At 41.1% G+C, this 13,274-nt stretch overlaps 1 protein-coding gene across 7 annotated transcripts in view; it reads left to right on the forward strand.

Moving 5' to 3' along the window:
* The window catches only part of BANP (BTG3 associated nuclear protein), a 127,426-nt gene that overhangs the window by 14,064 nt on the left and 100,088 nt on the right, over positions 1 to 13,274 (forward strand). For all 7 annotated transcript variants that reach the window (XM_085234800.1, XM_085234802.1, XM_085234801.1 and 4 more), the window contains one exon: positions 12,687 to 12,809. In XM_085234800.1, coding sequence (XP_085090926.1) covers positions 12,687 to 12,809 — 123 coding nt within the window. The remainder of the gene's footprint in view (positions 1 to 12,686; positions 12,810 to 13,274) is intronic.

The raw sequence follows: 13,274 nt of genomic DNA on the forward strand, positions 1-13,274 counted from the left end.
TCCACTTTCTGATCTTTTTCATCACCCATTCTGAACTTAATACTTGAAAAATACTTTGATAAGTTATGCTCAGTGCAGTGTTCTGAGGGCACAGCTTTAGAGCTCCACAGAAAACATTAATTCCTTTCTTTTTGTTGTGAGGGACTTCCTTAGAGATAAGCAGGCAAACACAAACCACCAACATTAGCCTTTTTCTATTATGCCACTACTTGCTCACTGCTGTATTTTATTAACTTCTATTATTGATATTTTAATAATTGAGATACACTCCTTAACCTAAAATATCAAGCTCATAATCACGTTTTATTATGATATCTTGCAGTTCATGCCTTTATGAGACAGGGTGGAATATAAGCTTGTTACCATAAGAAATGAATGTTTCCTGCCAGGGTGACCACTCTAACAAAAGCGTAGTTACCCATGGCTTGTCAACCAGCTGCTCGTAGAGCTGACCAAATACAAGCACAGGTTCTTCATCTGCACTTGGAAATAAGGTGGTCAGGGTTTCAGAACTAAAAGAATGGAGGGCAAGGAGTGCTAGATCACACAGAGCTGTGTTGGACTTAAAGAAGAGTCGAGAACAGCAGCGTAACGCCATGAGCTGGTCGTGGCATTGTCCTGGTGCTGGGAGCTGTGTCCAGCTCTGTGCAGCATTAGCACAGTCCTGCTTTCCCCTCCACGAAGTGATTACGTCTCCTCCTCTGTCTGCAACGTTTCCTGCCAATGTGGCCATTAGAAATACCTAATTATTTTTCTTTATGAGGTACCACGCTGTTCGAAAATCCCGGTAGCTGCTGAAAGCTTCTTGGCTAGCAGAGCTGGTGCGGTGCCTGATGGCCGTCAGAGTGGCAGCCCCACATGATAAGTCTGAAATGCAGTGTGTGCCCAGCCCTGAGATTTATAAGTTGATGAACGTATGGTGTGACAGCACAGCTGAAATCTTCTACCCGTGTTTTAAAGGAAATCTTTCATCTGAAAGGTTTCAGTCCAGAAACAGAGTTATTTTGGTTAGCATCTTTCCATTAATCATTCCTCTGAGTGAGTAAGCCCAAGTATAAATGGTTCAGGTTGATTGCTTTAGATAACACAGGAATTTGTTTTGGTTTCACAGAACTCTCTCCCTCATTTGTTTTTCTGGATGTGTTCTGCCAATGTTACGTTGTGCAATTCTGCTGCGTTCTCAAGGATGTAATTTTTTTATTGCTGTTAAATTGAGGATAATGGTTTTTGAAATGTATTGATTTTGGAGAGGATTTACATTTAAAATTGGTATTTTCTTCGTAGTCGTAAAAACATTTCTGATGAAATATGGGAATTCATTTATAAGTAGGGTTCCTCTTCTTTTCAAATCTTTCCTTTGAACATTTGTCATAGTGAAGTTAAAATAGAGTTGGGGATGTACTAATCACCAAGGGTGGAGATAGAATTTCATGTATTTCTGCCTTTGGTGGGAGAGTTCAATGCAGCTGCAGAGTTTTGTGCAGTCAGTGTTGGTGTAAAGGCCTGGCGTGGTGTCTTTGAGCAAGACCTGCTCAGGGGATGGATGCTGACCAACTCAAGCTGCCTGTGGCTGCCATTCACTTCTGGTGGTTTGGTCAGCTGGTTCTAGGACACTGCACTTGTCTTTTTTGTTGGTGGTGATTTTTTTTCTTTGGTCTTAAGGTATAAATTTTTTTTTCTGTGCAAAAGAGAGGCTATGTATCAGATAGAGTGTAAAAACTTCTGTATTTTTGTAGGTATAGATCATTAATATGTTTGTGACCACTCAGATTAATGAAGGCATTGGTATAAAAACCAAATACCTGGAATTTTTCATATGTATTTCTATGAATTACGACTGCCTTAACCAACCTAATTTCATGTTATCAGGAGTGGAATGGCTTTTTCATTTTTGTTGCCTCTTTATCATAAGGATTGTTATTGATTTTAATGAAGTATCCAACAATACTAATCCAGGCTTTCAAAAAGAATTGTAATTTTTCAGTTCTTATCATTATGTAGTGGCTGCTGAGGCTCTGGGGAAAGTAGTTAACCTCTTTTCCACATAGTCATAGAATGGCCCGGGTTGCAAAGGCCCATAGTGCTCATCCAGTCCCAACCCCCTGCTATGTGCAGGTCACCAACCAGCAGCCCAGGCTGCCCAGAGCCACATCCAGCCTGGCCTTGAATGCCTGCAGGGATGGGGCATCCACAGCCTCCTTGGGCAGCCTGTTCCAGTGCTTCACCACTCTGTGAGTGAAAAGACATCATTCGTTAGGCAACTCTCTGAGTTTAATTTCTGGCTGTTTTTTCTTTCCTTTTATGATTCGATGATAAAGTAGATCAGCATTGTAAACCTTTGGGGTAGTGAATATCTGGAACCAGAGGCAAGAGCTGACGGTTCCATCTGGAAAGTCTGAAGGTGTTTCATTTGCAGGTGGAATTTTTTCAGGTTGCCACAGTTTGAAACAAAGCAGATATTGAGGGGTATAGTGTCATGAAAGCCACGTGGCATAGGGTTTATTTTTCAAGTTACAGGTACATTATTCTGCCTGCTGTGAGCTTGATCTCACACAGTGAACTTATGCCTGGAAAAATATTTCTCCGGTTCCACATTCGGCCCTGAAGACAACTCAACTGCCCTTTGTGTTAGAAAATATGTAAAAGTAAGCCAGGTTCAAGGAGAAAAAAAAAAAAAAAAAAAAAAAGTCTTGAAAAGACACTGCATTGTTTGGGGTGGTGACCAGAACGTATTTGGAGAATCTTTGGGAAATATTTGGAGTTGATCAGCTTTTCAGAAATTCTTGTCACTTTTTATAAGCAAACGCTGTGTGTTTATCCATTGGGATGTCTGATGGTGGGGCCTCTTTCCAACCGAGTGTTCAGTGCAGCCCTTGAAGTCTGGGAGTGGCTGAGAAAAGCACAGATGAGTGTCTGTGATGGTTTGGGACCGGACCCTGTGCTATCAATCAGCTAACCAACATTCCCCCTTATTTTCTGTTGTCGATCAGCGGTGTTGTGTGCAAACAAACTTGTTTTAAATTAGCAGTTGGAGTGTCATACCTGCAGCTTCAGCCAGTAGGAGTTCTGTTTGTAATTAATGGGGTTGTGTCATGAAGAACTGAGGGGGGCCGTGCTGCCCTCGCGTTGAACAGCTCTTTGTGCACCAGTCCAGCCCATGGGCGTTGTGCATGGGAAGGAAGATGGCAAACCTGTAGTGTTTCAGGTACACCCCCAATCAAGTGTTAATGAAATAATAATAGTAATTAGTTAATAAGCAAAATCAACAACAAAAAACACAAACCATTTTAGACAAAGCTGCAGTTTCACTCAAGGAGCCAGGTCTTTGTAGTTGTATCATTTGCCCCAAGATATTGTTACTTTCTGTGCCTTTTTTTGGCTTCTGCTTTCAATTCTACCGCTCCTTTTCCTTAAATCCCTCACAGCAAAGACATAACAGAGGGGTGGGTTTCTTACACACCCATTTTTGGCTATGCAGGCATACACGCAGTCATTAGTTTTCAAGTGTGAGGTGTGAGCTCTGTGGTTTTCTTGAAGGAAGGAAATTAGCCACCTGCTCCTTGCAATGCCGGCAAGCGTTCAGCTGTGTTGTAGCCTGGAGGAATTGTTGTGGCTTGAAATACACAAATTAACAGATTACATCCCCAAATAACTTGCTGAGGTGTAGTAGGTGTGTTTGTCTGAAAATTAGTTTCTCTTACGCTTGCAGTTCAATGTCGGGAACTGAATTTAAGCCAAGACTGCAGTTCTCAAAGAGGCAGCAGCCCCCCGGTCCTGAGCTGCATAGCGTTGGCTTTTGGCTGTACTATGAACCAAGTTCTTAACGTCTGATTCCCTGAAAAACACTGTAACCCTTTCCAGAATCTCCCAGTCTGTCAGAAGAACTCGTCAGCCTCAACTTCTTTAGAGTGAATCTGCTCCTCGGTGGTCATCATTCCGACTGACATCTTTCGAATGCACTGACACGCACATTTCAGTTGTTGGTACATGCTGTAACTTCAGCAGACCTCTGTGATTCATTATACTTGGGACTGACACATCATTATATTAAAAATAGTTGAGGAACTCTCCCGACTCTGATTTCTATTGCAGTTTGCTGTATCCGGCAAGATCTACAGCAGCCGTGCTGCAAGCAGTCATAACTCTTGTTTTGGACGCTTGTGCTGGAGATTTAGATACTAAGAAATGAATCTTGTCCTGTAGGCTCTGTCTGTCTGGAGTTTTTGTTACGGACCTTCCACAAGTGCTCCAAATTCCATGCATCATTGATTTGTGTCCGTTTTGTATTTAATCCATCCGCCACTGGGAGTTAAAATTCACGTGGGACTGAGGAGAAGCGGTGCCTTGGATTGCTGAGGTTTGTGCAGCAGTGTTCTCGTTGGAATTTCACATTCCATTATTGTTGCATTAAGATATCGAGGAGCCAAACATGTAGGAATTTGTTGGTGGGATTTGATAAATTCAGGACCAATATATAACTTTCAGATAGCATTTAGGTTGAGAGCTGGAGGTCAGCTGTAGGATTAAAACAACAATTTAGTACTAACGTTTCATCTGGTTTTTGGAGTCGTGTATGGATGGAACTTAATCTATAGAACGTTTTGAGCTGACCAAGATTTGAACTGTGTTGATTCGTCTTCCCAGCCCATATGTTTTTAACTTATTGATTTCGGATGAAATATCCTTTGTAACAGCACAGTGTTTTGGATGATAGCTTAGCAAGCATGGCTGATAACTTTTGCCTGAGAAATAGATGCAAAATAAATGGATTTAAAAAAAAAAAAAAGTAGCTGTTGAAACATGCTTGAAAAAAAAAAATCTAAAGATAAAATTTTGAATTCTTAAAAGAAATAGAGGGTTGCAAAGATTTTCAGCAATATACACATACAGTCAAATCTGAAGTACTAAACTTTCTTCCTGTCTCAGTCATGCAGAGGCAATGCAGGTCTTACTATTTAATCTACTGTGCTGTGGTGCCATAAGCTTCCTTTTGCTGATCTTTGTATGTGATCAACCCAGAGCCTTTTAAATTGAGAGGTGTGAAACATGAAATAATTTGTACTTCTTGTTTTGAACCACGTGTGAATGGATACTTGTTCCCTCTTAGCTAACGTACAGCAACTTTGTTCTGCATCTCACTTGAGTGAATCTGAAATTTGCAGCACAAGAAGATGAATGCAGTTGGATGAAGTCCTGCAATATGTCACTGTTCTCAGCTGCAAGCTAAGGAATGAGTGCTGAGCAGACACAGAACTTGTGCCTTGTGCTGGGACATTTTAGGGATGGACATCCTTCAGTTGTAAGGGTGTCTGCTAACGAAAAAGGGAGGCGTAGGTGGGGATCAGAAAAGCTTTGAGTTCCGTGTCTGGATTAGGGGGAACATTTACTAGTGCAATTAGTGTATTAAAAAAGCCATTTAAAGCCAGTTATAGAAGCACTAAAATGTAGGTTGACCTATGCTTTTGCCAAATCCCATAAGGTGATATTACATGAGTTATGGGGAAAGCAGAACTTTTAGCACAGCCAGCTATTGCATTTAAGAAATAAGGGTGGAGAGTACACCAACAGAAATCTGGTTCAGAGCAAACCCGTTTGTATGGGTCGTGCTTCTCCTTTTTCCAAAGAAACGTTTGAAAAGAATTCTTGCTTTTAATACAAGGGAGCGACCACTGTAAAATGAGTGAAAATGATTATTAAGATTTAATTTCAGTGCAGTTCTGGAATTTCAGTGTATTTGAAGCAGTACAGCGGCTCTTGGAAGCACCCATTGCATGCTGTGTGTTTAAGAAGTCATCTATCCAACCCAATGAACAGAAGGGGGCAGAAAAGTCTTATGTATTGCTTTGTGCTCCAGGTTTGAGAATGTGTTTTTCATGTCGGTGTCTGGAGATGCTTAGAGTTGAAAAATTCAGCGTTAGGAGCACTCTCCATTGAAAGTACTGCTGAAATTTGGAGTGTTTTGTTCCAAGGATACACTGAAAAGAAGGACAGCACCTCATCAGGCACTGATTGCTGGCGGTAAATTTTCTTCTTATGGAAAGGGCAGATGTTTCATGTCCACGTTGTGACTGAAAGTAACTTACATACCTGTTCACACCAGATTAAGGCACCAGTAGTACTGGTTTTAAAGGCTGCAAAGCCCACTGGTCTTAGCTATGTATGGAAAAACAGTACGTTAGCAGAGAGAGAAACTGTGGTGGTTTTTGGAGAGCGCTGGTTTTGCTTTGCACGAGGTGGGAAGGAGCTGGAGGCAGAGGGATGAGAAGCCGTACATCCAGCGAGGGATCAGCAAGGCTGGTGAGACAGCACTGAGCCAGGCTTCCATCTGCCTCCCTTGGCAGCAGCTGTTATTTAACTGATACGTTTCCAAACGTCAGGAGCACACTTTGGAATCCAAATGTCTTTCCAAACGGAATTTTTTCCCCTTCTGTGGAACTGTACGTTTTTGCATATCTTCAGCTCGATCTCTTTGTTCCATATTAAAGGGTGGGGTATGAGAGAGGAAATCTGCTCCCAGTTTCTTTCAAAATGATATTATTTGTAAAAAATACAGACATATGAAAGCTTCAGTACCAGCTCTCAGAGTGGCAGCATTGTCAGGCTAATGGCTAATTATGAGAAGCAAGAAAAACAGGAATAGACATTGAAAATCACTTCTGCACCACTGCTGTGTGCTTTGGTTCTGCTGACAGAAACCTGGTGCTGCGGTCGTGATGCTGAAGGCTGAGATTGTCCATCGAGTTGTGCTGATTCTGAGGCAGAGATTAGAAATCGTAGGGAAGTTTGGAAAATGATTTTCATTGCAGGCAACTGTGTTGTAATGGGGCACGTTTTCCCCACTCTGAGTTTTCCTTCCTGGCCCTTTTGCCCACGTCTCCCCACTGATACTCCTGTGCTCAGCTGTGGTTGTGCTGCAGGTGGTTTCTATAACATGTGTGGATGAGGCTTTTTTTTTTTCTTCTTTTTTCCTCTGGGCTTTTTTGCCTTTAGAAATAGAGCCGTTTCTTATTTGGGTTATAAGATACGCATTTTATATTAGTCCTCATTTCATTTCCAGTACTTTGCACGTTTGAAATTGAGGGGAAAAAAAAAAGTGCTTTTTGTTCCCTACTTGGAGAGCTGTCATCCCAGACTGGGAGTGTGTTTGCTAAGGAAAAAATCACATTTTACTGCATTATTTAGCCACAACAATCTTCTCGTGAGTCTGCTCTGCTCTTCTGCACGCCTGTTACCAACCACGATAAATGAGTGATGTACCTTTGTGTTATCTCCTTGCTGTTATGTTTTTGGGTACATTTATCTGTAGAAAGGCTTGTGCTAGCCTGCTGATTGTAAGCCATGACCTGTTTTTCTGGTCTTTATTCAGAAGTAGAAGACTAATGCTATTTCTGGTTATGTGCTCTTCGCTGCTGATTGCAAGCTGACCCAGCTGTACTGTTTTATTGCTTCCTTTCTGTGTCTCTTAGTCTACAGCTCCTTCAAAGACCGTTTCCCTGTGTGTTTAATTTCTACAGAGTTTCAGCTGTGTTCACAATAAGAGAATTTGTTTTTTCAAGTGAGAGTTACTTTTACACACATACAGGTATTGTGAAATCCATGCAGCGCTGAGCTGGGGAGCGGTGGTTCTGCGGATCCCTTGTAGCAGTTTGTGGCTTGTGGTTAGATGGAGAACCCCTGCAAAAGGACGTTAGCATTTGTGAGTGATGACAGTTGGTCATACAAACGTGTTTGGCATTTCTCAGAGCAGGATAATCCACAACAGGTTGTTCTAAAAGGTTGTTAAGTCGGTTGATAAAACTGGTCTGAAAGCAGTAATTCATCTCTTCCTGATTGTCAGCCATCTGAAAGGCAGATTCTGTAGGTAAGGCTGAGCACCACAAACTCTGCGTAGATATCTGCTGTAACTTGGAGCATGTCTGGAGTTTACAGTGAGTTTCCAGCTCAAGTATTTTAAATCTTAAAACACGAAGTATGTCTTAATAAATGCTGCTTTTCTTTATCTTTATTATAAATTAATTACAGCTTTCTCAGTGGTCAGATTCATGAATCTCTCTCCCGTGATGGTGGCTGTACTTTGGCTTGTCTTCGTATGAGACCTAATCGTTAATGCTATCTTTATAATGTCTGTTGTATGGGATATTCCAGATGCATAGAATTCAAAGATAATTTTGGGTAACTGAACTGTTACTGAAAATGATGGATAGCACTGCTGCTTTTCTGGCAGTTGCCTATGGCGAGACGACTGCAGAGTTTAAGGACATTAAAACTTTAACTGTTCAAGTGCCTGGCTTACATGCTCTGTCCTATAGCAGGTGTTTTACTGCTCTGCTTGGTGAACAATATTCACTTGCCATTCATTTAGCTGGTGGCAAGTTTGCTCTCTTCTGAAACATGAGGAGCTGCATTCGTTTATGTGCAAAGGAGGCTCAGAAATGGCCTGAAGAGAGGACTGTCTTCTTTCTTGAAGTGCTTGAACACTGCTGTAAAGATTCCATAACTATTTGTAGTAGTATGTCCAGAGGCACTGCAGAAGGTTAGTTCTGTTAGTTCCTTCTGTTTTGCTCTGCTAAATGAAAGCTTAATCTGGGAAGAAGAGAGCGGGCAGTGTCACGGTGGCTAAGTTCCTTTATGGCATTGATGATGTTCTGTGTGATTGACAGGTTATTGGCAAGAAAAAAGGTGACAGAGTGAAGAGTAAATGATCCTATCTGACTTTCTCATTTTCCAGACTGAGAATTACCATTGGCAGCATTTTTCTTATGCAAAAGATAAAGGTCTTGTGCATTTAAAAATAATAATAAAAAGCCAGAGGCTGAATGTACACACTTGAAAATCATTATCTGGCATATTTATTCTTTTAAAAATGTTTTCTGCTGTAATTTAGCAAATTATTTAGTGACATTAAGAAACATTATCCCCAAATATAAATCCACCAACAAGCATCGTGATGTTAGAATTTTTTTTTTTTTTAATACTAAATTGTGTCCAAGAACAGACGAATCGCAGAAGCAGTCTCTCCAAGTTCTAATGCTTATGGGGAAAGGAATATGTGAACATAAATGGAAACTACTGAAGCCCATGCAACAATGCTGGGTTTCCAAAGCACTCCCTCTGACCCCTTTTAATACTTTCTTTCCATCATTTTCGTGAGTATGGTACTGGCAGCACTCATAGAAAGAATTGCTTCATTTGGGATCTGGTAGCTGCCCTCCCTCTTCTTTATGATTTTCGTTTAGTGCATAAAATAATTGTAATGATAAAAGTAATCCTTACAGTAGACTCATCTACAGGATAAGATTTACAGTCTGAAAAAAAGAAAACGAAGAAGAAAACAGAATAATTCACTGTGTGGGCCAGTAGGCTGTAATAGGATTTAAGTTTCCTCTGTTGGATTTTTTAAGGCTGCCCCTTCTGTTTTGACTACATAAACTCCTTGTTTAAAGTTGTATAGGTTCAGCAAATTTCTTGTTGCTGCCTCCCTAAAATAAACAAAACTGAGAACAGACAATAGAACATCTCACAGGGAATTTACTGGGGAGCGCATTCCCGTATCTGCAGGGAATCCTGTGCCTGTCTGTTTCGCCTGTGTACAAACTGAGACTGAAATCCTGTTGGCAAGCATCCGGCCTCCCTTTTTGTATTGGTCCCAACTGTTATTTTGTTCTCCTTCCAGATAATTAGCTGCTCAGGTTTCACAGCATCAGCTCTCAGAACTTTCTGCCTTGTGATGCTTCGTTGTCAGGTCTGGTCAGCAGCTTCGGAGCGCTCTGGTGTGCAGAGCATGGACTGGAATGATAGCTTCTGGGTTAACCTTCATGATGGTTTGAACAGAAAGGCCTCCTCCTCCTCCTCCTCCTTAGGTCATCTGCTTTTGGAAGCATCGTTCTTCAGGAATTAAGCATTACACATTTAAAAAAAATATATATTAATCTTTCTCCTTTAGGATCAAAGTAGAACGGAATGGGTTGTACCAGAGTCTGTGTGTGTTAAATACAGAGCCCTGAAAGAGATCTTTTATCCGCCGCCTCGTGATTCCTGGAAATGGACAAGAAGCTTCATTCAGTTATTTTGAAACCAGATGTAGAGTTCCCACTCAGGTTAATCGCTGAGAAAGATCCATCAGTGATTGTTGTGTGCTGTGCTGTGCGGCCCCAAACAGATGCTCTTCTCCACCGTAGTGCTTTGTGTGACTCAGTTTCCCCTCCAACCTGATTCTCTGAATCCTTACCACTTGGTAACAGCTCATTTCCAAGAGCAGAGCAACTGATGGACAAGTTGGCTGTTGCTGTGACTGGTTACTAAGATTTTCCTTGTGTCTGTGGTGTCTGGTTTTGCCTTTGTGCTGTATAGCCAGGAAAAGAAGTGTCAGTAAAATGGTATGTTTAGTTAGTGGCTCCTCCCAAACAACTGTATGGTGGATTTTTCCTCTCAATAACTTAACCTCTCTTAGTTAATAGGATAATGCCTAGAGAGGACCTGGTGCTTGTTGTAGGCGTAAATTTGGAGGGTAGAAAGAATTGTGGATTTAATCTGTGAACTCGAACGTATATCAGTGTATTGAGGAGAGGGGTAAATCTGTGCTGATGGTTTATAGTAAAGTGGCTTTAAAAATGAATGTTCTCTTAAAAAAAAAACACACACACAAAAAAAACCCTCAAACCAAAATTCCTTATTTTTAGTGCTAGGACTATTTTTTTTTTTTTTTTTAAATCAGAGCTCAATATGAGCCAAAGCTTAGGGAGTTGATAAATGGAACTTTATTGAATTTATCTCTACAGATGCAATTAATTATTCAGTGTTCATTTAAAAACGAGCTTTGGTGAGTGAAATTTTAAAAGGTACTCGCAAATGTTTGGGGGAAAGATGGTGTTAATAACATCCAAGAGGAAGTATAAAATTTGTGACCGTTTAAGCTGGGCTGTAAAAACTTCATCCATTTGGACAACTTGGGAGATGAAACAAGAACACGTGGCTGCTGGGCTGGGGCAGCTGCCAATCCTATGCCTGTTTGATCAAGTAGTTGGTGGGTGTTTGGCCTTAAAACTGGGGGAAATACAAGTTGCCTTTTTATTTAAGTAGGACAATGTGGTGTCTGGTAACGTGCATAGTTTCTCTTAATGAGAGATCATGTTGAAAAAGTGACTGTGAAAGCATCGTAAGCCTTTCTGCTCCAGATTGCAACTAAAATAAACCAAAAATCCCAACCCGTTTATTGCTTAATAGAACTTGAACTTCGCATGGACATGAGGAGCCATAGCACACTCTGTACTTGTCCATGATTAGACAAACATCTTCCAGAGCTTCACGAGCTCTGCGGTCCAACAGATCATTGGCAGTCCTCAAGGAATCCCATTTGTTACTAGCAACAATTCCAATTGCTGGAATGGGGGAGCGGGGCATTAGGCCCTGGGATTTTTGTCTCCAAAAAAACCCCATATCAGCCACTTCAGCGGAGCCAAAGTTGAGATCCATTTATTGTTTGCTCTTAGGACAGTTTTTTTTATCTTTTCATTAGATCTTAGCGATGGATATTGTAGCACTTAAAGTCTTAGGAGCACGCATGAATATTCATGCAAGCGGGCGCTGTTACAGCTGAAATAAACAGAGTTGCTGTCATCACGTTTGTTTAATTTGTTTGTCTTTCATATTTCTTTTCAACAATTAGCCAAGGAATACAGTTAGGAAAAATAAATGGCCATCAATTAAGCTTGAGATGTTGGACAAGTAAAAACAATAGCAGACTGTTTACTGTGTGGAGCAAAGAGAAGGAAGAGAGCCTTCGCTGTCGCTAAAACACAAACATCTCTTCGGAGTTCTCTCTTCCCTTCAGTTCGCCATGACCACAAGCAGCTCCAACATCAAAACGATGCCTTGCTCAGCAGATAGAGCAAGGAATAATAGTGTGGGAGTGATGATGGTAATCTCAGAAACAAAAGTAAATAGTAAACTGCGTGTCGAAGACATTTACTTACTACGTATTTATTTCTGTATTGTATTGCAGACTTAGTGTTGTTTTTTAATGAGAGAGTTTCTCACTGCTGGTTTCTCCTTGCTGCTAACTGCTTTTCTGTTGTTTTAGATTTAATACAAGAAATACAGCTCAGTCTTGTTGTTATTTAATGTTCTATTCTGATGCCCTCGGTGCTGCTCTCACCTCTGCGCTCTCAGAGCCCTCGACCCTGGCCACCAATATGTACTTTTAAACTAAGTTCCATATGTGATTCTGCTGTCAATATTTTCACATTCTTTTTCTGGGGATTGTCCTACCAGCAAAGCTGCTTTACCACGTGAGTTGGCTGTAGGAGCTCTGAAAATGCTCACTTCCAGGCTTCTCAAAACAAGAATTCGGTGACTCTCTGGAGCTGTGGTTTGCAGACTTCCTCCTTGTGTCTTGAGTTGATGGATTCTTTATCACTTTTCCAGGGGTTGTGGACTTTTATATAACTCCATTGAAGCTGTCTGTCCTCTGAAAGAGTTATGAGTGCTTAAAGTGATACAGATGTCAAGTGCAATGGATTACCAGCTTTGGCATTTGATACATAACCGTGATGAGGGGGGAAAAACAGGGACTGCCTCTAAGCCTTGTTCTTTAAGTAGGCTATTTGAACAACGAGATTGTGTTAATGTATTATTTTAAAGGTTTTCTCCTTTACATTCCCTTTTCCTCTTTGACTTTTGTCTTGTAGTGTTGTTCCCCAGACCACAGTAATACTGAACAACGACCGGCAGAATTCAATTGTAGCCAAGATGGTTGGACAGGAAGAGCCACTGAGCAGAGCAGCAGATTCTCTGGAAAATATCCTTAGCAAGTTAGTAGCAGTTCTGGGAATCCTCCCCTTTCACTCCCTTCTTTGACAGATCAGCAGCGGTCTGCAGCAATTCCCAGTGAAAGTGAGGAATGTTTTAGGTGGGTGGGGGGGGGGAAGGTAAATGTAAGTGCTAAATGAATGCATCAGTCCTGCCTGGAGAAAGCCTGCATTTGAAGGTACAGAGCACTGCTTTGCTGCTGGTGTGCAGAGGACATCTTAGAAGATCTGGGATGAGCTCAGTGTTTCGTTGAGAGATGACAATTGAAAGAGTTCCCATAGCTACGTATTTTTTTACATGGATAGATAATTGCTTGGGAATGTGCCAATATCCTGTATTTAATCAACTGAATAAAGAATACACAGCAGCCCAGCAAGGCTGTTAAACTTTGTACTATCGAGAGCATAGTTAAAATTAAGTGGAGTTGGAGATTGTGGATAGAAAATGTTCTTAATACGTTTGTATAA

Source organism: Meleagris gallopavo, chromosome 13 (genome assembly GCF_905368555.1).
Source record: "Meleagris gallopavo chromosome 13, MGAL_WU_HG_1.1, whole genome shotgun sequence".
Taxonomy (NCBI): domain Eukaryota; kingdom Metazoa; phylum Chordata; class Aves; order Galliformes; family Phasianidae; genus Meleagris; species Meleagris gallopavo.